Genomic DNA, 25,840 nt, shown 5'->3' with positions numbered 1-25,840 from the left:
GGGATGAAGATCAGCTCTTCTAAGTCTGAGGCCATGATTCTCGACTGGAAAAAGGTGGCTTGCCCTCTCCGGGTGGGTGGGGAGTCTTTGCCTCAAGTGGAGGAGTTCAAGTATCTCGGGGTCTTGTTCACGAGTGAGGGAAGGACGGAACGTGAGATTGACAGGCGGATCGGTGCAGCGTCGGCAGTGATGCGGTCGCTGTATCGGACCGTTGTGGTGAAGCTCAATTTACCGGTCAGTCTTCGTTCCTACTCTCACCTATGGTCATGAGCTCTGGGTAGTGACCGAAAGGACAAGCGCTTGAAATGGGTTTCCTCCGCAGGGTGGCTGGGCGCTCCCTTAGAGATAGGGTGAGGAGCTCAGTCACATGGGAGGAGCTCGGAGTAGAGCCGCTGCTCCTCCACGTCGAGAGGAGCCAGTTGAGGTGGCTCGGGCATCTGTTCCGGATGCCTCCTGGGCGCCTCCCTCGGGAGGTGTTCCGGGCATGTCCCGCCGGGAGGAGGCCCCGGGGAAGACCCAGGACACACTGGAGGGACTATGTCTCTCGGCTGGCCTGGGAACGCCTCGGGGTCCCCCCGGAGGAGCTGGAGGACGTGTCTGGGGTGAAGGAAGTCTGGGAGTCCCTGCTTAGGCTGCTGCCCCCGCGACCCGGCCCCGGATAAGCGGACGAAAATGGATGGATGGATATTTTTTATTTTTTTATCCGGAGATTGGTAATTCCAGAGCTGAAATTCTCCAAATGACTCTAAATCAGGGATATTCAATGTTTTACAGACCAGGGACCCCCAAACTGAAGAAGATCTGGAGCAAGGACCTCCAACTATACATGTCATACAATTGTGTTTTATATTAAATTGGGCCTAGTGTGAAAGAAATAAAACTGAGTCTGACCAAAGCTAATTCAGGTCTGAAGTTTAAGTTGTGCTTTGTGTGCTCAAGGTGCCTCTGAAAAAGCCAGAGCAACGGAGCAACATTACAAAAACTGGGGAAAAGTGTGAGTTTTTTTAGGCCAAAGATGTTCATTTCGTCTTCTTATGTACTGGGTCATTGGATCAGAAAACAAGTTCAAACGCTGGATCAGGGAGGCCACTGAAATCAGAAAACGAGGCACGGACACCCCGTTTACGAGACTTTTGTGTCTGCGATCCCGGATAATTTGTGCAGCATACGGACTATGGTTTTGGAGACGAATAATGAAGAAAACAGTAGTTTTTTCCTTTTCTTATTTTTGGTTTTATATTGAAAAACAAATCAACAAATGACACATGGATTAAACAACATACTATAAATCAAAAAATAGCGTTACACGGGCTCTTAAACTTTTTTTTTATTCAACTTTACCAAAATCCAAAACAGAAACACTTTGAATCTCACAGCGAGCATGATTTTATCCCACGCCCCAAAATGCAACACACTTTACAAACACATAACCCATTAAAAAAAAAACAAAAAAAAACATGGTCATATCCCTGATGTTTACTTAAATGGGAAAAATAAAGTCTACATTTTCAAACTTGCATGAACAGTTCGCATAAAAAAAAAAATTGTTAGGCCTAATTTAAACTTCTTAACTTTTTTTTTCTATAATATTTGACACAACTAAGGCATCTTATTGATTACTGTGGGCCAGGGCTATAAGGTGAACGATGAGTGACTGATTGGTCTATCCGACTCGGAGGGGCGGGGCTACCAGGACCACTCCGTCTCCTCTCACAAACAGCATAGGGATGTTCCTCTTGGTCGACTGAAAAATAAGAAATTTTGCACACATTAAAACGACAAATCGCATATCCAATCAAATTTTTTTTTTTTATAGGGTTAGTCTGTATGAAATCAGCCATTTTCAAGGAATCTTCCCTATCAGTCATCTCAGATTTGGCTGAAAAAAATTCAAAAAAATTCTAAAATGACCAAATGAAAGAATCTCAAATTTTAGCTCAATCCCTTGAGTCGTACCCGAGTTATGGCCCGTTGAAATTCTGGGGTCACGCTCACTTTTTCGTACACCTTAATTTATAAGCATGTTTGAGAGACAATTACTTCACAAAAAAAAAATACAGCTAAGAAGCTGAAAATTTGTGTTATTGTAGATTCTTGGTCATAGATTCTGAATTTGTTGTCAAATATTGAGTATCTTTATTAAAGGGGGTGCTGTGGGCTCCCAAAATTTCACATTTGGTTACCGCCCTTTCTTTTTTTCTATTTTTGAGGTCAAACATCTATTTACTCCAAGCACGTATTTACAAACTAACCACTGAACCTGAATATTTGAGAGAATGACCATTTCTGAAAACAATCTGACACTTTTCTGAGCTTTCATGTGGACGGTGTAGAGCCGTAAATGAAGAATGGAAAAAAACGGATAACGGCTGTTTCCCGTTTATGTGACTTCCGTGACTGCGATGCCAAACTTTTGCACCGGGTACAGACTGAACTAGGACTGATCCAAGTCCGAGACCAGACCGGGACTAGACCGGGACCAGAGCGGGACCAGAGCGGGACCAGACCAGGACCAGACCAGGACCAGAGCCGGACTGGGGCGGACTCCAAGCTTTGACTCTGAGCCTCCGCGGGGTCCAAGCCTCAGCTTCGAGCTCCGACCCTGCCGTGGGCTCTGAGCCTCCGATCTGGTCTCGGTCTTGTCTCGGTCTAGTCTCTGTCTCAGGCCCGCTCTGGTCCCGGTCTGGTCCCAGTCTCAGTAGCGCTCTGGTCCCGGACCTGGTCCATTTGAACCAAAAGCTCTTAGTTCGGTTCGTTTTCGTTGGTGTGAAAGCGTCAGTTGGATGCTTTGCACCACCTCGGAACCAGCTGCGGTTCTTGAGCGCGGAGGACTGGAGCAGTCCGTCCGCACCTGTAGACCACAGCGCATTCTCACTTTCCCCGCATGGAACCAGCGCGGAGACGATGACACGGAACCGCTTGGACAGCTGGTCTCGGACTCAGTTCCGCTCTGATCCCGGTGTGGTCCCGGTCTCAGTCCCACTCTGGTCCCGGACCTGGATCAGTCCTAGTTCAGTCTGTACCCGGTGCAAAGTTTGGCATCGCAGTCACGGAAGTCACATAAACGGGAAACGGCCGTTATCGTTTTTTTCCATTCTTCATTTAAACACAAAATCGAAAACTGAAAAAACGAATCATTATCCGTTTTTTCATTTTGGTTTTGGAGACAAATAACGAAGAAAACTGTTGTTTTTTCGTTTTCTTATTTTTGTTTTTTTATTGAAAAACGAATGAACGAATGATACACGGATTATAGAAATAAAGAAGAAACATAAATTACAACTATTTTTACTTCGACTGACCTTGTATAGTTCTTCATAGGTTTCATCGTCGATCTCCACTGTGGTCACCGTCTCCTCCACGTCGCCCAGGATCATGTTCAGATGCTGGTCATACGCCTGTCATGGTAAAGGAAAGAAAATTAATGTGGTACAGAGGAGGGACAGTGAATATATCGCCCTCTATCTGTCCATCCCCTCATCTCTCTTTCTCTCTGCCTGTCTATCTATCTGTCTCTTGATCTGCTTGTATTCTCTCCGTGTCTTGATTAGAGCGTGGTTTGGACAAATATTTAGAATTTATGTTCAGGCTCGGGCTGAACTCGGATACATCAGCACGTCAGCTCTTTCCTGTCTACACTAAAACCACTCGCTCTGAGACTTTTAAGTGTTCAAATATCAAGTCAAAACTGTGTTGTCATTATTATTAGTGAAATGTGGTGCAATTCTTCTTGTAAAGCATAAACAGGGTATCCCAGGTTTGACTACCCCAAATTTAACCTCAGCTTGACCTTTTTAAGACCACTTAAATGAAAATTAAGATTAACATCGCATTTAATATTACACTGCAGCGCGGTTGAGTTAACAAAAAAAAAAAAGGCTAATGAAATTTAAGACCTTTGTGAAAAAAATAAGACTTGGACAACATCATTTAAGACGTTTTAAGGCCTTAATTTAGTAACATGAAATTTAAGACCTTTTTAAAGGGCCCATCTCATGCAAAATAACTCTTTTCACATTGTATCTTCTGCACATAAACAAGCACAATTTGGGTTTTGGAAAATCCATTACACAACAGTTATGAAATGTTACTGATTTCTTGGAGAGAGTCACAGACCAGGTACTATGAAAGGCCGGCTGTTGCTCCTCCCCCCGCCCGTCCTGAGAAAGCACAGGCTCCGCCCTCCAAACGTGGCGTAGGCTCTGAGTGAGCCGCCCTTCCTCCGCCCATCTCAGGGAGGGAGGGGGAGACAGACGTGCACCCTGATAGCGGGAGGAATAAACTTTTATTCATCATGGCGATACAGCGCGTTCAGCCGCATGTGTTGGACTCAGAATCGGACGAGGACTTTGATGTGTACGAAGAGCAAGCACCACGTCGACATCAGCTGAACATTACTGATTGGTAAAGTATTAATAAACACTAGTAGATAAACTTATTATATCGTGTACACTGGAGGACGCAGGGCGGGTGCAAACGTTCTCTGTTACATGTCATAGGTGACACGTAGCTGGCCGTGTCATCGTTGTCGCAGTTTTAGTTTGTTGTCAAGTGGGTGGGTGACAGAAATACACTGCAATTTGTTAAAAAAAACACGCCGAATCAATCTACAAACCACTTCGGCGACATATACAAGGCCCACACATCACTCTTAGAAGGTAGAAACCTCTGAAAAGTTGATTTTGCATGAGATGGGCCTTTAAGAGTTTTAACTACCCTAATAAATGATTGGCGATGAAGTCCACAGGAAGTAGAGTTACTATCGCAAATCTGCAGCTTCACCTCGATCTGTGCGCTGTGTGGACGTAAACAGACACGCGTGAACTACTTTCACCTTTTTCCTTTTAAATAACGCCTCAAACTGGATTAACAGCGCTGTTTTGTAGACTGGATGTTATTATTTGCAGAGGACAATTTCTATGGATATTGTGGATGAGATGCTGCATTTAAATTTACCACTTTACGAGAAGTGAGTATTAAAGTCTTCTCATTATTTTCACTATATCCTGAGTTTGCATTTTGCGTCTCCGTGTCCGTTAGAGGCCACACAAACAATATCCTACGTGTGTCATTAGTCAGCCTATGAAAATAGTGTGATTTTAATTGTGTTGGGCTCAATCGGGTTCGGACACAAATACCTTACTGCCTATCGGGCTTGGATCAGATTTGATCACTGCTCTGTCGGACGAGGGCCAGGCTCGGGCAGAAAAATTCGTCCCGATCCACACTCTAGTCTTACTCTCTCTCTGCCTCTCCCTCCGTTCTTCACACTTTCTGTCCTTGAATTTTAAATACAAACTCAGTATTTTCCACAATCACAAACAGCGCGTACGTGCAGTCTTCCTCGCAGCTCGCGGTCGTTCCTCATCTTCACGTAGATCCTCTCGTCCAAACTGAGTCGGATCAGGTCCAACGGCTCCTCCACGGTGTTCGGGGTCGGCTGCTGTGAGACAAGGACACACAGGCACCGGGGGGAGAGGGGTTATTAAGGCTGCACAAGACTGATCATCGATACGAAAACTAAAAACTTTCCTGTCTCAAAATATCACAACTATGACCACATGATAACAACACATAAACTACTATTTTGAGTTGAAAATTACATTACCGTATTTTCCGCACTATTAGGCGCTCTGGATTATAAGACGCACTGTCACTGAATGGTCTATTTTCGAACTTTTTTCACAAATAAACCGCACCGGACTTTAAATGAAACACAACAGTTGGATGGGTCACTGGGACTTTTGTTTGTGGCGTTCACGGTGACTCTGGGCTTTGTTCAGTTGTGGCGTGTAGGGAGGGTGCTGTCTGGGACCGCTGGATTGTTGGCGTGTTCGCAGTGACTCAGTTGTTCAGTTGTGGCTAGAAACGGCGCATTGCACTCACTTTTTCGGTTCGTTCCTCGTCGGCGTGGAGTGATGAGTGTGGCTGCGGGTGTTTTTCGCTGCGCGGTCGCTGTCTTTGTAGTTTGCCAAAGTCGTGCTGGGACACCCGAGTGGATTCATGTATAGCGCGCTCTGGATTGTGGGGCGCGCGGTCATTTTTTGATGGGGTTGGAGGCTTATGAGTGTGCCCTATAGCCCGGAAAATATGGTATATTGTAAATAACAAATGCTTTTTTTTTAATTGTTATTAATATGGTATGATAACTGATTGACTATCAATTGGGATGTAACAATAAATGAAATATCGTGATATCGTACCGTCAAAAGTCTCATAACAATATTGTGGGCTGTCACAATATATCGAATTACAAGTTTCTTTGCGTAAATACATGGTTTTGTAGTAGCAACAGCTTATAAACATTGGGAACTACATATCCCATGATTCATTTCAGAGCAGACAAAATGTAGAAATATGTTTTTATTTGAATTCTTGGGATTATGACGGAAATAATTCACACCAAAATCTTGTTAGGGTATTTTAAAAACAAAAAAGCGTCCTATCTACATTAATATCAGCCTCTCCAAAATATCGCAATAAATATCGTACCATGAGCTGCATATCATGATAATATCGTACCGAGACATTTGGATATCGTTACATCCCTACTATCAAGGATTTCCTTTAGTACTGAAATAGAGTTTGAACTGTTTTCATGACACATCTACATTTAGAACAGGACGTTATCTTGTCGTAAAGAGGATGTTTGCTTGCTGCTGTGTAGGATGCACTCTTTTAAGCAAGTACATCAATATATAACATTTCAAATATGCAAAATTTTAGTCCAATTAAACGACGCAGTAAGTAACTTTTCATTTCAAGGGTTTGCGTCCATCTTGTCTCCAATGCTCTCTTTTGCTTTGAGTGTTCCACAGTATGGCATTAAACTTATCTATCTTCGTGGAGATGCCATCAGGCCAAGTTACAGTTCAGATCTTTGGAGAGACGACCCGCTCACAATAGGGTCAGTCCATATGAAATCAGCCGCCCTCATCTTCAAAAATTCTGTTTGAAATGAAGGAATAGTAGATGTTTATTACTTTAAACTAATCAGAATATGCCAAAGTTTTTCTGGAAATTTTTTTTATCAACATCTAACTGTGACCGAGGGTCCAAAGAAGGGGCCAAAACGATCACATTTGGTCTGTGATTATATTTCAGGCTCTACACTGTCCACATGAAAGCTCAGAAAAGTGTGAAATTTGTGTCAGAAATGGTCATTCTCTCAAATATTCAGGTTCAGCAGTTAGTTTGTAAATATCTGCTTGGAGTAAATAGATCTTGGACCTCAAAATAAAAAAAAAAAAAAAAAAATTGAGCGGCAACCAATTTTGACATTTTCGGGGCCCACAGCACTAATAAAGATACTTAATATTTGACAACAGATTCAGAATCTATGACCAATCTATCTATAATAATCCAAATCCTCAGCTTCCTAACTCTATTTTTTATGAAGTTATTGTCTCTCAAACATGCTTATAAATTAAGGCTTCAGAAAAAGTGAGCATGGCCCCAAAATTTCAACGGGCCATAACTCAAGAATAACTCAAGGGATTGAGCTAAAATTTTAGATTCTTTCATTTGGTGATTTTAGAAACTTCTAGAAAAATTTTCAGACAAATCTGAGATTGTTCATAGGGGAGATTCCTTAAAAAATGGCTTATTTCATACGGACTGACCCAAAAAGAATTAGGTGTGTGCAAAAATATCGAAATATCATATCGTTTAATGTGGTGATATAGTATTGTTACCTTGGGCTGGCTGTATCGATATATTGCCAGGAGTATTTTTTGGTGTATTTTACTAAATTATTTTGTTACAGAGCTAGTTTTGTTGCTTGTTTAGTGGAAGAAAACTCGTTTACATTTGACATTTTCATTGTTTAGAGGATTAAAATGTTTCTGTTTCAAATGAACTTTGCACAAGAAGTGGTTTAACAAAGACTTTTAGTTTCACAGTCATGATTTAGCCTTTATTTTATACAGAACCGTATCGAATCGGTTTGAAATATATTGTATCGAAATGAACGCTCACTGTATCGAGATATGTATCATATCACGGCTTGTGTATTGAGGTATGCATCGTATCGTCAGCTTCTTAGCCCTAATACGAATGCAATGTTTATGTTGAGCAATAAACAAAAACAAAAAACAAAAAAAGCAATAAACCACCTGCAACTGAACAAATGCAAAGCTGTGGGTATTTCGAGGCAAAACAATAACATCCCCATGGAGACAAAAGTTACACAGTGCACCTTTAAACAGTAAAATCTATTAAATATTATTTATTCCCAATGCCCCTTCAAAATTGTACATAACAAAGTAGGCTATTTTCATCCCCTAGGTTGTCACGGTACCAAAAAAAAAAAAAAAAAAAAAGCCGCGCAAAAATTTATTAAAATCGTTGAATCTCAGGCATTATTCTTTATTCTTTAAACAATTTATCTATATTTTAAATTGTTTACAAAAAATCCAAGTGCAGCTACATGAGGCTAAAATGGAACGCAAATTTAAGTTTGCCGGCTATAGCTTTTTGTGCACGTTTCTAGCAAATCTAACAAATATACGGGACCGCACTAAATATGTATACACCGATCAACCGCCATATCTTTTCTCGCTTTTTTTTAAAGTCATCTAAATAAGAAAAATGTGAAAAATGTGATCGCTTTTGCACAAACCTGCTCCACTTCGTCCGCCATGCTGTTTGAGTCTGCGTCGGTCTGCTGCGTGCGTCGTGCGTGCCGTCGACGTACCACTAGCCAGATCCGGAGGACGTACGTGCGTGGGTTGCCAGATCAGCAGATAACACGCGTCACTATTCCATGTTGACTTTTATCGATGTTTTTAATTGCTGTGTTATATTTGAGTAATAGTGACAGACTTATTTTTATTGTGCAGTTATCATGTAGGTTAGGCTATGATAATTTGGTAATATGATGATTTGGTCTCGTAATATTAAACTACAAGCGTATATCTTTGCTTATATTGACTTAAAGTTTTGAATCACTTTGCATAGAGAAATTTACTTTAGGCATGACTAGGGCGACCAGACGTCCCTACTTACCCGGGAAATCCGTGTATCATTCGTTTTTCAATATAAAACTAAAAATAAGAAAATGAAAAAAAAAAAAAAAATAATTAATAATATAATAATAATCCAATAATCAATAATGGAAAAAAAAAATAATAAAAGATAATGACCGTTTCTCGTTTCCGTGACTTAAATTGAGATGCTGGACTGAGTCGGGATTGAACCAGGACTAAAACAGGTCCGGGACCAGACCGGAACTAGACCAGGGCTGAGTCCGGGACCAGACCAGGATCAGGACCAGGACCAGGATTGAGACCGGGAATGAGACTGGGAATTATTCCTTTAAATTAGAGCTTTGAAATCGCCCCCCTTTATAAGTGAATATGTTTTTTTTTTGTTTTTTTTTTTTTTTTTTTCATTATGGTGTTTTTTATGCGTTTATTTTATTTTCATGTGAACTGTACTGTACTGTAAGGTGCCATTTTTATTTGTATCTGAAAATCTGCAATTAAAAAAACAACAACAACAACACACATAAGTAGAGAAAAGCGTCGAACCTGCCTGGCAACCCATCTCTCCTCTTTTCCAGAGTTTTCGATCTCTCCATGGTCGCAGTTTGCTTCGGCTCCAGCTGCTGCAACAAAGGGTAATATCACTGATTTGTTTGTGCATCATCTTCATAAAATCACGCTTTTTTTTTTTTTTGACGTTTTTGACGATATAAAGCCGCGTAGTTGCTTGTTTCCTGCAGACTCGCACGCGGCTAAATTATCGCGTAGTTTTTGGCGTGAATAAATAAACTATGACTTCATAATTCAGGTTACACATGTACTGTAGACTGTATTTTCAGGTTTTAATATCTGTTTTCCATCACTTTAGCTGAGGAATAGTGTTTAAACTTAAAATCTTAAACTTGATGCACCGATAGTGTGACCAGATGTACATATTTACACCAGGTAGTTCCAGTTTTGAGCCTTGTGTCCCAGCATATTTATCCAAAACCAGTGATTTGTCCCAGTTTTATGCAAGAAATGCCCCAGGTGTCTCTATTTTTGACCAATCTGATTCCTGCCAACAGCAAAGACAAACATACATAGTCATTTGTTTAGATAAAATACAGAAAAGCTGCTTGAAAACTATACTGACTCGCGTTTGTGCCGAGTGTATAATAATTTTCCTTAATTACGTACTCATTTCACAATTTTATTATTATTAACCGAACCAAACCAAACCAGCGATGTCCCAGTTTTTTTATTTTGAAAATCTGGTCACCCTATGCACGGATCCAGCCTTTTCACTTCCGATAATGATTTCGATACTGTAGCAGCTTTAGTTATCTGCCAATAACTCAAGTCGATATCAACCGATACCAGCGCAGAGACAGAAAACATTTATTTCTTTTAAAAAAAAATGAACATAAGACTAAACTGATCCAAATTATTATTATCTTAAGTCGCTGTTATTTATCTTTTAAGTAACTACAGAAGAACTTTTTTTTTTTTTTATGTCAAAACTTAATACTAAGACTAAACTGATCCAAATGTGTGTAGCTGTTATTTATCTTTCAAGAAACTACAGGAAAACATATATTCTAATATTTTCTGGTCTGACAAACACATTTTTTTATATATTTTTTTAATCAAAATAGAATATTGGCAGAACAGATATTACTGAAACCTCAGGATCTTACAAGTTCTTTTGTTTTAACTAGGACTGGGTATCATTAAGAAGTTGCCGATATGATACATATCTCGATACGGTGCACTTTCGGTTCGATGTGATATATTTAAAATCGATTCGATGCGGTTCAATAAAAAATAAAGGTTAAATTGTGGCTGTGACACTAAAAGTCTTTGTTAAACCACTTCTTGTTCAAAGTTCATATGAAACACAAACATTTTAATCATCAAAACGATGAAAATGTCAAATGTGTCGCATAAACGAGTTCAAGCAACTGTAGCGCTGTAACAAAATAAATTAGTAAAATATACCAAAAAATACTCTTGGTGAGATATCAATACTGTATCATCACATTAAACGATACGATACATCAATATTTTGATATTTTTGCACACTCGGCCCTGTTCGGTCTCAAAACCACTTTTGAGAGACCCACATTGTGTGAAATGATTTGAGTCTGTTAAAAGTGCTGCTACAGTCACATCAAGTGTCACATTGTCATGATATTTGGAACAAAAATCCTGACATGATGAGGAAGACAACAATATAACCTTACAGGGGTTTATGCATTTGTGTTTACAATTATAAAACCATTCATGGAAATAAATACATAAAAAATAATTCTCAAGTAGGGGCGTGAAATAAAATTGAAATATCGATCGATCGTATTGTTTAGTTTGATGATACAGTATCGATATTGTGGGCTGCTGTATCGGTAGCCCGGCTTGCTCCACTTAGTCCCTCCGTTGAATTTCATTTCTCTCCATCGACTACATCAGGAATCGGAATGCACTAGACGATTTGCAAGAACCCCGGAAGTGCAAGTTCGGGCAACAGTCAATCAGCGAAGAGCCATATATCGTTGTGTTGGCAACAGTTCCCGAGATTGAGGATTTAAAGCCGGAATAAAGAGAATGTTTGGTGAATTTTATCAAGGGGAAAGACCATGCCATACCAACTTTGTTTATAAAGCATTAAAAAAAACAAAAAACTTTACAGTTGGCCAAAGTGATGAAAGACGTTATTGCCCTTCTTCCTACGAGATTTGACGCATTACATACATCACAACCAAATAGCAGCGATTGGTTATATAAAAAAGTACCGCCTGCTGTCGAGCGAACAAATCCTAATGCTTCGAGGTCTGATGAATCAGGCTATTTTATAGGTATATCACAAAGAGCAATTTTTGGTATATTTTACTAAATATTTTTGTGTAAGAACTACAGTTGTGATGACATTTTCACTGTTTTGATTAGTAAAATTGGTGTTTTTCGTATTAACTTTGCACAAACTTAATGGACTTTTGACTTTGATTTTGAGTATCACAGCCATGATTTAGCTTTGTTTTTTCCAATGAACCATACTGAATCTAAAGTGCACTGTATCGAAAAACATATATCGGCAACTTCTTAATGATACCCAGTCCTATTCTTAAGCACAAATCCTCTCCACGAATTGAAAAAAAAGACAAATTGATTGTGACACACTGGCATGAAAAAACTGCAAATTTTTCAGCATTGAAGCTGTAGTACCATAATTAGATCAGTGTATACCTAGTACTTACACAATCAATTTAAAGAAAAGCAGTAGCCTATTATAAAGTAAAATGTATGTTTATTTATAAGACTGTGATAAAATAGACAGACCAACTGCATAAACAGACAATCATACGATACAAAAATATATTGTGGCTTATAAAAAATCACTCTTAAAGTCCCTGATAGGTTTATCTGTAACATTATTCATCTGATTTTCACACAGGAGGATCTGGGTTTGAATCGCTGTTGGAGCAAAATGAGCAAAGACCATCTGCATGTTCAGAGGCGAGACGAGAGACCAACCCCGCCATGGAAGAGAAGGTTAGAAGCTCAAATCAAGGCCACAAGGAGAGAGGTGAGCCAGCTGGCAGAGGCCAACAGAGGTAACATGAAAAAACAAGTGCCCAAGAGATACATCCATATGCCCGTCTCCGAAGCGCTGGAGGCGGCCAAGCAAAGGCTCCAAGCTCTGGCCGGCCGCTTAAAGAGGTACAACACAGAGAACGAAGCCAGACGAGAAAACCGCCTGGTCTCAGCACAACCTGCGGAAGTGTGCGGGCGACGGCAGGGGCACTACAACGGAGCGGACGCACTGAGGCTGGACTCTGAACAGAAAAGAGACTGCACTCAGACCCTAAACTCTCAGGGCACTGATTGGACACTGGCCTGGGAGGGTCAAAAGTACGGCCAATGGAAGGGGCACTACACCAAAGCGGACCCACTGAGACCAGACTCTGAACGGAAAAACGACTTCTCACATACACCGACACGAGACCGGGAAGGTCAAAAGTACGGAAAGTGGCAGGGTAACTACAGCGAAGCGGACCCACTGAGACCGGACTCTGAACAGGAAAAAGACTTCACACATACCCCAACACGAGACCGGGAAGGTGAAGGGTACGGTCAATGGGAGGGGCACTACACCAAAGCGGACCCACTGAGACTGGACTCTGAACAGCCAAGAGACTACACACAGCCCCCAACACGAGCCTGGGACGACGGAGAGTACGGAAAGTGGCAGGGTCGCTACACCAGAGCGGACCCACTGAGACCAGACCCCAGACAGCCAAGAGACTACACACAGCCCCCAACACGAGCCTGGGACGATGGAGAGTACGGAAAGTGGCAGGGTCGCTACACCAGAGCGGACCCACTGAGACCAGACCCCAGACACCCAAGAGACTACACACAGCCCCCAACACGAGCCTGGGATGACGGAGAGTACGGAAAGTGGCAGGGTCGCTACACCAGAGCGGACCCACTGAGACCAGACCCCGGACAGCCAAGAGACTACACACAGCCCCCAACACGAGCCTGGGAGAGTGAGATCTCCTACACACGGTGAGATGGGAATTTCTTATCAAGTAGCATATTTACTAACTATCTATTTGGTCTGGTTATTCATTACCGTAAAATACCAAATACTAGCCGAGGTGTTTATTTTTTGCTATCAATCAACAGACCAGGCATTTATCCTATTTTCTGCACCATAGGGCATCAAAAAATGCACCGCAATCCAGATATTCCTATACACGAATCCACTCGGGTGTCCCAGCACGACTACAGTAAACTGCAAAGCCGCACCAGCTGCAGTGCACGCAAACACACACAGAGCAGACAGCGACCGCACAGCGATAAACACCCACAGACACACTCATCACTCCACGCCGACGAGGAACGGAGGAACGAACCGAAAAAGCGAGTACAATGTACCACTTCTAGACACAACTGAACAACTGAGTCACTGCGAACACACCGACAATCCGTTGGTCCCAGACAGCACCCTCCCTACACGCCACAACTGAACAAAGCCCAGAGTCACCGTGAACGCCACAAACAAAGTCCCACTGACCCATCTAAAGTCCTGGTGCGGTTTATTTGTGAAAAAAGTTTGAAAATAGACCATTCAGTGACAGTGCGCCTTATAATCCAGAGCGCCTAATAGTGCGGAAAATACGGTATTTTAGACCAGACGGCAATTTGGCCGTACGAAAATCTTGCTCTGCAAAAATTGGTAAAATATTGTGCTCAAATTCTTTCTGGGCTCGACATTAACGGTTGTCCGCTGGTCCGGGGCAACTAAAACTTTTGTCCGGGCAAGTACTCTCCTCTGCCTAGTTGCCCGAGCGGGCAAGTGAAAATAAAGCGACACAAATCTAGTCCCCCAGTAATAACTATTTATTTGGTTGATAAACAAAGCGACGGGTTGTCCGTTCATAACGCATTTTTTTCATTTCCGTGAAAGGAACAGATAAGTCCAACCTTTTGAACTGCCACGAAAAACGGCCGCGGTGACAAGTGCTCACTTCATGCGCGCTGCTGTGCGCATCACAGTCAATGTTTTGTCTTTCCCACTGACTGTAGGCATCTTAAATAAAACGGACATAGTATTACGCTGCCTCCTGCAACACAATCTTTGCCCAGTCAATCAAAAATGTCCCTTAGTGCGGACCGTACCACTCCACCCCTTTTGTTTTGTCTCTCATTCTACCGTCACATCTCACATATCTAGGAAACTTCATGACGCGTCGGAATGAAAAGCGAACTCAGGGCTAAACCCAACTCCAAAAATTTGCCATATATTTATCAAGCCTACTCACTAATCTCAGTAATTAGTTAAAATGCATAGGTTATTATTATAGCCCGTGCTTTTGGGAATAACATTCACTGGGGCGGTACCGGGGCGTCTCCAAGCGATACGTGCGCTCTGTGAGCGGGGCGTGTGTCACCGGAGGACCACGCCGCGTGACATTAAACCTGCTTCTCTACTTCAGTCCTCATGGAGCCCTGTACGTGCACACTCCCACATCGTGCTGAGATCCATTCATAGAGAACAGTCCTACCTGTGCGCCTCCAGTGCGTCGCTCCAGTGCCACGCGCGTAAATCCCGTGTTTTCTTAACCTATTACGCAGCGACGAGAAGCGCGAACAAGGACCTAAATTTAAGCAGTCCAAACTAACTCCACAGTAGAGGACCGAGATATGTAGTTGTTTTCTTTATAAGTGCGCAAAGGGTATAGTTACAATTTATGTTTTTATGCAAATTAATGGCCAATATTATTAAGAAAATACTTTTCAGTCATTGAATAACTTTATATCTATGTTAATTCATATTTTAAAACAGAGTAGGCTACTATACACGGTTCAGGTATAACTCCAAATGCGCACGCAAATAAACGCACAACTGATTGTCACGAAGACTGACCTGCGCTTAAGTTTCGCTTTTGTTTCTCGTTTTCTGCACTTTATATAAAAGGCAGCGCATGGAGCATGTGCTCTTACTTTGATTAATAACTTTACGCTTTTGCTACTCGGAGGAGGACGGAGGAGAATTATGGAGAACTTTAGGCAGATTCGTTTGGATACATCTTTACGCACACGCGCTCCACGCTGGATATATTTACCAATGAGGAGCAGGGTTTTTGCGGAGTTTTGGTTCATATTATGTTTGGCTTAAATTTGACGCGGACACTGCAGGCTGTGGATTTATTATTACGCACTTTGGCTTTGAGACACTATAAACGCCCCGCACTGGAGACTGGGTGTTTTCGGGTGGATACAAGTTTCACGCTGCACCTTGTTTCTTCAGCTCTTCTGTTTTACCGGTAAAAGACACACTGCACTTAGTTTGGACACATGTAGGACATGCTCAACATGTTAAACATGAGCGCTGTTTGTGCAGTACATTTGCGCAGAGCGCGCAGTACTGACGCGTGAACACCTGCACTACTGATAAATTGAAGTGAAATTAAAGTGTGTGTTGGCTTATTGACGCGGGCATTTAATGAAAAGGACCGAAAGTGGGCACCGAGCGAACTTTTGTTTTTTTTAATACCAGTTTTTTAGTACTTACCGGGCCTTTTCGGTCGATGCCTACTTGAAACAGAGTTTCGATACCCAACACTATCTGCGCAGACTATAGGCTCGTGCAAGTCCAGTTCTATGGTGTACTGGCACTAAAATATTTGGAATGTGAAATGTGCAAGTGAAAGTCGGTTTCTTAAACCTGTGAGCGAGGGTCCACGGGAAGGACTTATAAGGCTATATATTTGTGAAGCTCATGAAGCCAAAATTAACTTTAAACATACAGAAAGTAAATCAGATGTAATGCAAAGTAGTGTAACTCCATTACATATGTGGGACAATACTGCATTACAAAATGTTACACTGCAAAAGGCAATATGTATCACAGTTTCAGATTAACTTGCTCATTGGTCCCAGCATTGGTCCCAGATGACAGCAACCAGGACTATAGATGTTCTGTCATATTTATCTATAATCACATTAGTTCTAGTTGTCACCTGCCCATATGGGTCTGACAACCTGAGACACGTTGAGGCACTCTTAGATCTCTGAGTGGATACAAGAGAGAACAATTTAATGAGAAGACCAATGATAATAATTTTCATCTCATATACATACAAATTTGGACACACTTTTTCATTTATGCTTCTTTTTTTCCCTCCATATTTACACTGTGGAGTGTAGCATGAAATGATTTAAACTTGTTTTATATATTTGAGATTCTGCCCCTCTCTCTCAAACCATTTAGTCATTGTGGTCATGTTATGTTGGTATTCATATGAAAAAAAGTTTTTATATGCCTGTGCTAGAGTTCTAGTCAAGACTGCATTAATTGAGGCCAAGACCTGTCCGAGACCTCAGGGTCCTGAGACCAGGACAAGACCAAGACCTCTGAGGGTCGAGACCAAGACCACAGCCCATCGAGACCAAATCATGACCATCTTTGTCATTTTTGACATTTATTTGGATTTTACAGTTATTTTGGCACATATATATCAATGTTTTTAGAAATCTATCTCCATTTTATCTGATAAATGTTAATTTAAGATTAAATTAAGACAAGCAAACTGTACTGTACTGAACACTGCCCTTTTTTAGACTCTCACCCACAGTTTGAGAACCCTCTCTTTAAGAAAACTTCCATTGGTATTTTACACAAAACTGCTTCAAAGTGAATACAGTGGGTAGGATTTTTAAACCCGTTTTGTCAAGTTTCTAACTGGAGTTACATTCACTTGCTGGTTTTGCAGTGGGATTTACCACATTTACCAAACGCATGTCGTGACAAACATAGATGCATTTTGAGCACTTTTATTAGGCAACCTTCAACCACATGTAGTAGTAGTGCTGCTTTGTGCCAACAATGTAACATAAATTTGGATTCGTTTTAGTATTATTTTTCTAATCTGTGGGCATTGAAGAGGGAGCCCGTTTGTGCTATATGCAGGGAGGAGCGAGAGCGCGAAAAGAAGGAGCAGATGACGTGAGGCAGATGGGCAGGTAGAATGTTTTAAAAAGTTTAACCTGCCCTGTGATACATTCTGGTACGAGAGGGTACACGCTGTTGCGGACAAGGCACGGGCGCTGGGGGCGCTCCACACAAATGCACAGGCTGCAGCGAGACACCCCGCACGCCCCCGCACACCGGTACAAGTTTATTGCTGAGAGCAGTGGCCGTAATGAAATATGATCGCACCTGTCTAATGTCAGACCTCGAGTCCGAGACAAGACCGAGTCCAAGCGCCTTCAAGACCGAGTCCAAACGTGGTCGAGTCCGAGACGAGACCAATAACTCGTGTAACCTCGCGAAACCACAGCCGTGCCTCAACGCAAAGGCGGTTCTACCGGCAGCTTGCAGCAGGAAGTACACGCGCAGCTCTGACTCTGTGTTTCTCAATGAGAAAGACGATCAAATTTGACTGGGCGCGTTTAGCCGCTTGTATCAGGTCTACAGTTAAACTAACAGCTGAACACACTTGTATTTACCTTCTGTACAGGCTGACCACGGCAAAAGCCACGATTTAAAAAAGTAAATTTTAAAGCTCTTATTAACAGTCTTTCTGGACCTGGGCCCTTTTACATGACACAGATCTGCCCCAGGAGCACGTTGTCCTGACGGTAAAGGCACAAATACAACCAAAGATTCATGCTCTGTGTATTTTGATGGGGATACGTGTAGAGTGTCAAAAAATAGGATGGATCCTATTTTCTGAAATCTACGCGTGCAGGACACGTTGCTCCATACGTGCGTCTAGCACCTGCAGTGAAGCCGTCCTCATTCACTTTCCATGCATTCTAAAAGTTAAACGTCAAAAAGTTGCAGTTTTTACGCTTGCATAGAGCGAAATGTACGTGCAGTCAAGCCAGGCCCTAACAGCTGAACAGACTTGTATTCACCTTCTGTACAGGCTGACCAGGGCAAACGCGAGGATTTCAAAAGCAAATTTTAAAGCACTAATTAACAGTATTTCTGGACATGGGCTCTTTCACAGGACACTGTGGCCATACCGGCTTGTAAAAGCCTGATCCCGTCAGATCTCAGAAGCTAAGCAGGCTGGGCCTGGGTAGTACTTGAATGGGAGACCACTAGGAATTCCAGGTGCCACAGTGGGTCGTTGTGTCCTTAGGCAAGACACTTCACCTGCATTGCCTAGTATGAAAGAGGTGTGAGCGTGAGTGATGGTGGTGGTCGGAGGGGCTGATGGCTCAGATTGGCAGCCTCGCTTCCGTCAGTCTGCCCCAGGGCAGCTGTGGCTACAGTAGTAGTTTACCACCACTGAGTGTGAAGTGAATGAATAATGAACTGTAAAGCGCTTTGGGTATCTTGAAAGACGCTATATAAATGCTATCAATCAATCAATCGACACAGATCTGCCCCAGGAGCATGTTGTGCTGAGCCAGGCCCTAAAAAAAGGTCTAGAGTACTACGACACTAGCCTGTGCACATATTTAAAAATATATAATTAACTGAGCACCATTTTGTTTTTCTGGGCAAGTAAGTCTGGGTGTCGGACAAGTAAAAAATTATAGCCACTTGCCCGGTCAAGTACTTGTAAATGCTTAATGTCAAGCCCTGTCTTTTAAGCAATATGACTATAATTTACAGTATTTACCGTTATAAGATGGCGTACCGACTACTTTGCCGACCTTGTGGGCACAATTCCAGCCGCCTCGTCCCCTGCCTTTTCTTGCCCCTTTGCCACAACTTTCCTCTTTTCCTCTTTCCACAGCAGTTATGATCACATTGCTGCTTCCTCCGAATTGCCAAACTGAAGTAATATTACCAAAACGCCCCTCCAAAAAACAGCTTATTTTCCTGCCTGCTGTGTTGCACCGTTGTTTCTTTGTTTTGTTTTTTTTACAGCACTTTGAAATAACGATTTCACAGCCACGTCATCTGTTCCTCCACTTTTTCAGTAAAGGTGATGAGGCTGATGGGCGCAACGCAGAGAATATCGCCTATCCATTCCGAGTCACACAACCAGTCTGGTAAAGGCAGGACTGAGCTGAAGTCAAACTGCTCCTGTGTCGACTGTAAACATCACGCTCTTTGTGGTGTCGCTGCACTAATCATGATATCTTGGTTAAATAAAGCACAAAAAATGAAAAAAGGGAGTTTGAGCAGCTCCTCGGCAGCAGCCACAACGACTGCTGGGGATGTCGGCATATGCTACTTTATACAGACTTAGGCGAGTTAAATGGAAATGTTACAACAAAATATCTACAGAGCGGCGTGTTTCCTCACATTTGAAAATGACTCCTGAATTACAGAAAGTAATTAAAACCCTCCCGCAACATGCAGAAATTTCTTTAGCACGTTAAAATAAATAACAGATGCAGCAGAGTGAGAACGTTAGAGGCGACACAAGCATCAGTCCTGTGATCTGTTGTTGCAGGCATTAGACTCGGCGTTTATTTGGAACCTCTGTTATTTATCAAAATGTACACCTGCACCCAGTGGTTAATTGAAACAAGGCGATCACTGTATTTTTCGGACTATAAGTCACACCAGCCAAAAAATGCATAATGAAGAAGAAAAAAAAAACAGAAAAGGAAGTCTCGCACCAGACTAAGTTGCACTTTTTTGGGGAAATTTATTTTATAAAATCAGAGATGGTGTAGGTTAATACTATACGTAGGCGTCTGGTATTAACACTTGACTTTGAGGAAAGTTGCACGGTGCATCCTCCCGGTTGTCGTGAAGCTGTGTTCTCCATCCTTGCTTTTCACCAGTCCCTCACAAGTTTCTCGCTCGCTCCAAACTTTCTTTCTGCTGCTTGATTACCGTTTTCGGCTGAATATTCACTACTTGCAGTAGGACAGAGTAACAGGAGCAGCAGATACTGACACACAAACCTAGAGCCTCTCACGGCTGTCAGTGTGAACATTTTAATATATAAGTCGCACCTGAGTATAAGTCACAGGAAACACCAAAACCATAAAAAAAAAGTGCTACTTGTAGTCTGAAAAATACAGTATTTGGTATTTTACGGTATATTAGTGTGTTATTGTCTTTGTGTGTGCCTCTGGTCTGGTGAGTACAGTGTGGTTATCGGTACCAGACTGTGGAGCAGACAGAGGAAGAACACGGCAGGACAAACCCATTCCCCTCTGTGCTCCTGTGGCTTTGAGGGGAAGAATCTCCTGCTACACAACATGCACTGATACTTACATCCTACTGTAATATACAGACACATCAAGAAAAGGGACGCATTATCATTATTATTTATTTAACAAAAGTTTTAACTAACAAAAGTTTGAGGTTATTGGTTTGTGTCGCAGTTGTGATACTTCACCAAATTATATTCAAATATTCATCATGATGTCCTGCATTTTCCTGACCTTTTACAGCGAGAGCCGTTTGCAGATTGATAAATGTGCAGAAGTCAGTTCAGAGTGACACACACATCAGTCTGGCCTGAACATGTAGCCAAGAGCTAATTTGCAGCCCAGGCGTCTCATTTATAAAACTTTACATGGAATTTTTACTAAAAATCTAAAGGGACAAAGGCGGATCGGAGTTCCTCAAACGTCTTTCTGAGACTTTTTCTATGTAGAATTTAGACAATGTCACAGACGTTACAACATGAAGGACAGTACTTTATATTTACAATAACACATTTGAATCCCCGTATCCTTGTTTGAACTGATAGGAGAGTTACTCATTCACAGCAGCTGTAGTACTGCAGTAGTAGTACTACACACCTGTAGTAGCGTGCAATCATGTCATGTAAAGAGTTAGTAAAAAAATAAGTTTTGTTCAGCAATAATATGACATTGACCAAGTATACCAAACAGTTAAATAAAAACTAAGTAATCATAAAGACTAAACCTTAAATGACTAAAACTTGAATTGTGTACTTTTTATCCACTAAAAGTAGATATTTTATTGACTAAAAGTGCTTATATATCCATCAAATATTACACATTTGGCAAATCCAGAATGAAATCTCTCTTCATTTTTATTATACAGTCTTTGTTTTTTCAGTTACACACGTGGAACTCAGATGAACTGAGTTTAGTGCTTTGCTCACTGATTTTTAAATTTTTCTCCCCACTGGTTATAATTATACAAAATATAAATATTGAACTTGTTCTCTTGCAGTCCCCGTGCTGACCACCAGATGGAGCCAGGATGCAGCAGTGGAGGTCAGAGTAACTGTAACAGAACTCATCCATAACTCCTGATCAAATGATCTAAGTGACCCACTCAGCGCCTGCATCATCGCTCCAAACGTCTCCAAACGTCTCCACAGACTCTTCTCCACAGACAGATGCGGTCAGGGCACAGACAGGGCCTGTAGCTTTAGCTTGGCGTCCTGTGAACTAAAAAGAAATGAAGTAAAACCTCATTATAGTAAAGAAATCGCACAAATGGAACAAATGGGACGGATTAGGTTTGGTTCTTGGTCCGGATAGTCATTCTTTTGACATGTTGGTAGTTTTTGTGTTTTCCATAAAACTTTGAAAATGGTTTTCTAAACAGTGTCTGTATTGTGTACTGTGAGGATAATTTGTCCTAACTTCTAATGACTTTTTTCTACTGTAGCTAAGTATCTACTGTAGATCTTTTAAATGAGAATTATATTAAATGTCATTTGGAATTAAGACATTCCTACATATAAATGCTGTGCATTTGGTTAGCACATGACTTGCTTTATAATAACTGTTTTTATTTAATTCAAAATAAAACATTTATTCTTGTCTTGTCAATTTTGTGGAATAACTAAAGTACTGTTGGCTCTTATTTAGGGAGGGGTGGATTTGAAGCACTGGTTTAAGTGTTTTCCTGTGAACCAGAGGGTTGCCAGTTCAGATCCTGGATCAGTACATCAAGACACTTCACCCACGTTCATTAGTACAGTTGTAGTTTTTTTATTTTTTTTTTGGTTAGGGAGGGCATCTGGTGAAATATCTTTTATTCCAAATCAAGCAAGCGGCTCTGGCAGTAAAGCAAACTCTTTACCACAAACATAAACATTAGTTATATTGTTTTGTGATAGTACGTGGTTTACACTCTGTAGAATAATTCAATATAGTCTCCACAAGTTCAGCTTAATGTAAATGTAGAATGTGGAGTATAGATGCAGTTTTCTGATGAGCCACCGTGGGGCAGTAGAGTAACATCAGTGTCATATTTTCACTGCAGTATTCAGGAGGCCTCAGTGTGAAGTACCTATGAAGTTTCATTGTTATCACGTGATGAATTTAAATAAGAACAAAACTTTAAAGAGCCTTTAGACATTTTTTCTTTCAATTTATGTCGACAACTTTTTATCTTTCCTCAGTACAGATATATAGTATAAGCACCTCTTGAGGTCAACTGTACTGGTTTAGTCCTGGGTTAGACCTGGTTTGGACATGGTTTAGTCCTAGTTCATTCCTGGTTTGGACCTGGTTTAGTCCTGGTTCAATCATGGTTCAGCTCTGGCTCAGTCCTGGTTTAGTCCTGGTTCAGTCCGTATACAGTGCAAAAGTTCGACATCTTCACTCAGTTATTTTGGTGAGAGTCACTTAAAGTGCTGCAATAGTCATGTAATGTAATGTTTTACTTTTTAAATGCATTAATACTGTAATATATGGACTGAACCAGGACTAAACTAGGTCAAAACCAGGATTAAACCAGGACTGAATCAGAACTTAACCAGAACTAAACCAGGTCTAAACCAGAACTGAACCGGGACTAAACCAGGACTGAACAAGGACTAAACCAGGACTAATGCTGGGCTAGGACTTGGAATCTAGGACTGCCTCTGAGAGAACCCCAAGCCCGTGGAGCAGGTGTCCATAAAACACATTTGGGCATCAGCTGCGCTTCACCCCGTGGAGCGTGGAGTTCTGTGTCGGTCCTTTCACCCGCGGTCACCCGACGGTTTATGCGAGCGCACCTCCGGTCCCGTCCCGACATTTGGAATCATAATAATGGTGTTTCACCACTGCTGATATTGTGGTGATTTTAGCTAATTTGTATAAAGAAAATCAAAAAACCCACCACTTCAATCCAGGTTAAAAAAAGCATTGTGACACGCGTTACTGACATTTGTACACAGTAAAATATCATAATTTTTTCCCTGTACTGCCAAACATTACTGCGTTACAGCAAAAAAAGCGATGCATTACAGTAATTCATTACTTTTATAACACGTTACTCCCAACACTCTGCACGCAACGTAAGAAACAAAATATTACGGCGCTTGTATTAACAAAAACACACTTTTTCCACTGGTAGATCTTTTTACTTGCCAAGTTGAATCTACTCAAATAAAGCGAAATGTTCTTAATTTAACTCATTTGAACTTAGTTAGATATCACTTTTTGCAGTGTACATAACCAGCAGAAGTACACGCACCACAGTTTGAGACCGACTGTCCGGGACCCCATTATAAACTCATATCCTTCACTCTATTGTAAAGGTGCAAAGTCATCAGAGCCCCACGTGCCCCGGGTCTCTCAGCTCCGCTCTCAAATGAGAACATTATAAAAATCAGCCTGACACTGATGGATGGACCACATTTGGGCTGTAGTTTTGAAGGACGCACAAAAGAGCCACTGACACTTTTAGGTGCATGGACCTTTGGGAAATTTAGGTACGCTTTAAAATGAAAGCTTCTATAATTTGATTTTATTTTTTTTTCCACTTAATAAACCTTACATTCTTTTTAATTTTCAACATTAGTTTTATCTTCCATTTGATTATTTTCAAGTGTTTTGCCAAATAACACAAAGACAGTGGTTTTGAAGCCACCAGAAATCAACCGGTTTAACATCTTGTGCGAAAATATCTGATAAAAATAAATAAATAGAGCCTTTCTGTGTGGCTTTGGCAGTCTTCCAGCTGCTTGTCTCTACAGAGAGGATATTGATTTGTCTCTTATGTTCCACAGTATGGCATTAAACGTATCTATCTTGTCAATCTATCATCTTATTGAGGTGTATTTTATTCATTACAAAATGCCTCGAAAAACATGCTTTCTTACTATGGGTGGTGTCACCTCTCCACAGATCGTGAGCTCATGGGTCATCTTGTTGTCTCCATGGAAAAGTACAACTGAGAATGAAATATTTTCTCTGTGAGATATGAGCGTATTTTTCGGACTATAAGTCATTCTGGAGTATAAGTCGCACCAGCCAAAAAATGTGTAATGAAGAAGAAAAAAAAACATAAGTCACACTTTTTGGAGGAAATATATTTTATAAAATCAAAGACTAGGAACCAACATTTCATCTTCAAAGTCAAGTTCTAGTAATAACAATAGAAGAGAGAACAACAGGCTGTTAATGTCACATATGAACAGTTCTTCAGATAAACTATAACATAAACAACAGAACAGAACAAGTTTACCAAACTCTCCATCTCACTCCAAATCACTAAATCTATTGAATTCTTCATCCTCGGTGTCACTTCTGAGCAACTCCACGACCTCCAGAGGTAAACAGAGCGCCGCTTCCTCTTCTGTGTAGCTGTTGTTAGACTCAGCATCAGTTCCAGTTAGAATTATTCTGGCCTTTCTGAATCCCGACAGGAAGTTTGTTTAAATGTTAAATTTTCAGTGTTACAGAAGTAATGGTGCGATTGACTGACATGATACAGACAGGACAGAGGCTCTTTCTGCAGGAGACATGTGCAGTAGAAGTGACAGTGGTACAGGAGGAACAGGAGCAGCAGATACTGACACACAAGACTAGAGCGCCTCTTGAGGCTGTCAGTGTGAAAATTGTAATATATATGTCACAGTGCCACCCAAACCATGAAGACAAGTCAAAAAAAATTTGGTAATGTTATATTTTAAAGTCTTTGCATTGTCATCAGGATGGCTGAGTGGTTAAGGTGTTGGACTTAAGATCCAGTGGACTGTAGTCCTCATGGGTTCAAACCCCACTCCTGGTAGAGCTGCTTTGTTCAGATGCAGAGAAGCTGGTGTTTATGTGTTTCCTTTTACTGATGTTCAATGTAAAGTCCATGGTACTCATGATGACAAGTTCAGCTCTCAAAACCCATTTAGTCCAATGAGGTTCGGTCTTCTGATAATTTATGTTATTAGGTTATTTTTTCAGACCAAGAGTTTGTTTTCATACCAGTTTCGACTGCTCCCTGCGCTCTTCCTCAGAGTCACGTGATGTTGTTGTGACGTGTCCGGTCAACTGATTTAAACAGGTTTTGCTGCTGTTTTCCTACTGGTGAAACCATAGTTTTCCAGAATCACAACTCTAGCTGGAGTTTTTAGAAAGATTGGTTTTCAGAGGTGAGTTGCCGTGTGTGCAGAAAAAATGGGTACAAGGGAAGGGAAACGTCTCAGTTTTTAAAAATACCTGTGTAAGTGTAAACGGGGCCTTAGACCGTGGAA

The 25,840-nt window shown here is 41.3% G+C and overlaps 2 protein-coding genes, 1 non-coding gene and 1 pseudogene across 3 annotated transcripts; 3 read left to right on the top strand and 1 right to left on the bottom strand.

Moving 5' to 3' along the window:
- Window positions 1–1,312: 1,312 nt before the first annotated feature.
- lsm3 (LSM3 homolog, U6 small nuclear RNA and mRNA degradation associated) lies at window positions 1,313–8,730 on the bottom strand. Its single transcript, XM_020927427.2, has 4 exons — window positions 8,621–8,730; window positions 5,333–5,443; window positions 3,303–3,398; window positions 1,313–1,744 (listed from the first exon to the last, which is right to left on the bottom strand). Exons 1-4 carry the CDS (start codon window positions 8,639–8,641, stop codon window positions 1,664–1,666), a joined length of 309 nt encoding a protein of 102 aa, XP_020783086.1. The 5' UTR covers window positions 8,642–8,730; the 3' UTR covers window positions 1,313–1,663.
- An 811-nt stretch (window positions 8,731–9,541) lies between these two features.
- LOC110162519 (uncharacterized) lies at window positions 9,542–22,226 on the top strand. Its single transcript, XM_020927417.2, has 3 exons — window positions 9,542–9,619; window positions 12,415–13,532; window positions 21,601–22,226. Exons 2-3 carry the CDS (start codon window positions 12,448–12,450, stop codon window positions 21,674–21,676), a joined length of 1,161 nt encoding a protein of 386 aa, XP_020783076.2. The 5' UTR covers window positions 9,542–9,619; window positions 12,415–12,447; the 3' UTR covers window positions 21,677–22,226.
- LOC129411110 (5S ribosomal RNA) lies at window positions 18,490–18,606 on the top strand (annotated as a pseudogene).
- Window positions 22,227–25,300: 3,074 nt separating the features above from the next.
- trnal-uaa (transfer RNA leucine (anticodon UAA)) lies at window positions 25,301–25,383 on the top strand. The gene has a single exon. It is a non-coding gene; the product is annotated as a tRNA-Leu (tRNA).
- Window positions 25,384–25,840: the final 457 nt, after the last annotated feature.

This window comes from Boleophthalmus pectinirostris, unplaced genomic scaffold (genome assembly GCF_026225935.1).
Source record: "Boleophthalmus pectinirostris isolate CB_2022bp ecotype Guang Dong unplaced genomic scaffold, ASM2622593v1 HiC_scaffold_3, whole genome shotgun sequence".
NCBI classification, from domain to species: Eukaryota; Metazoa; Chordata; class Actinopteri; order Gobiiformes; family Gobiidae; genus Boleophthalmus; species Boleophthalmus pectinirostris.
This window is presented reverse-complemented; position numbering and strand designations above follow the sequence as displayed.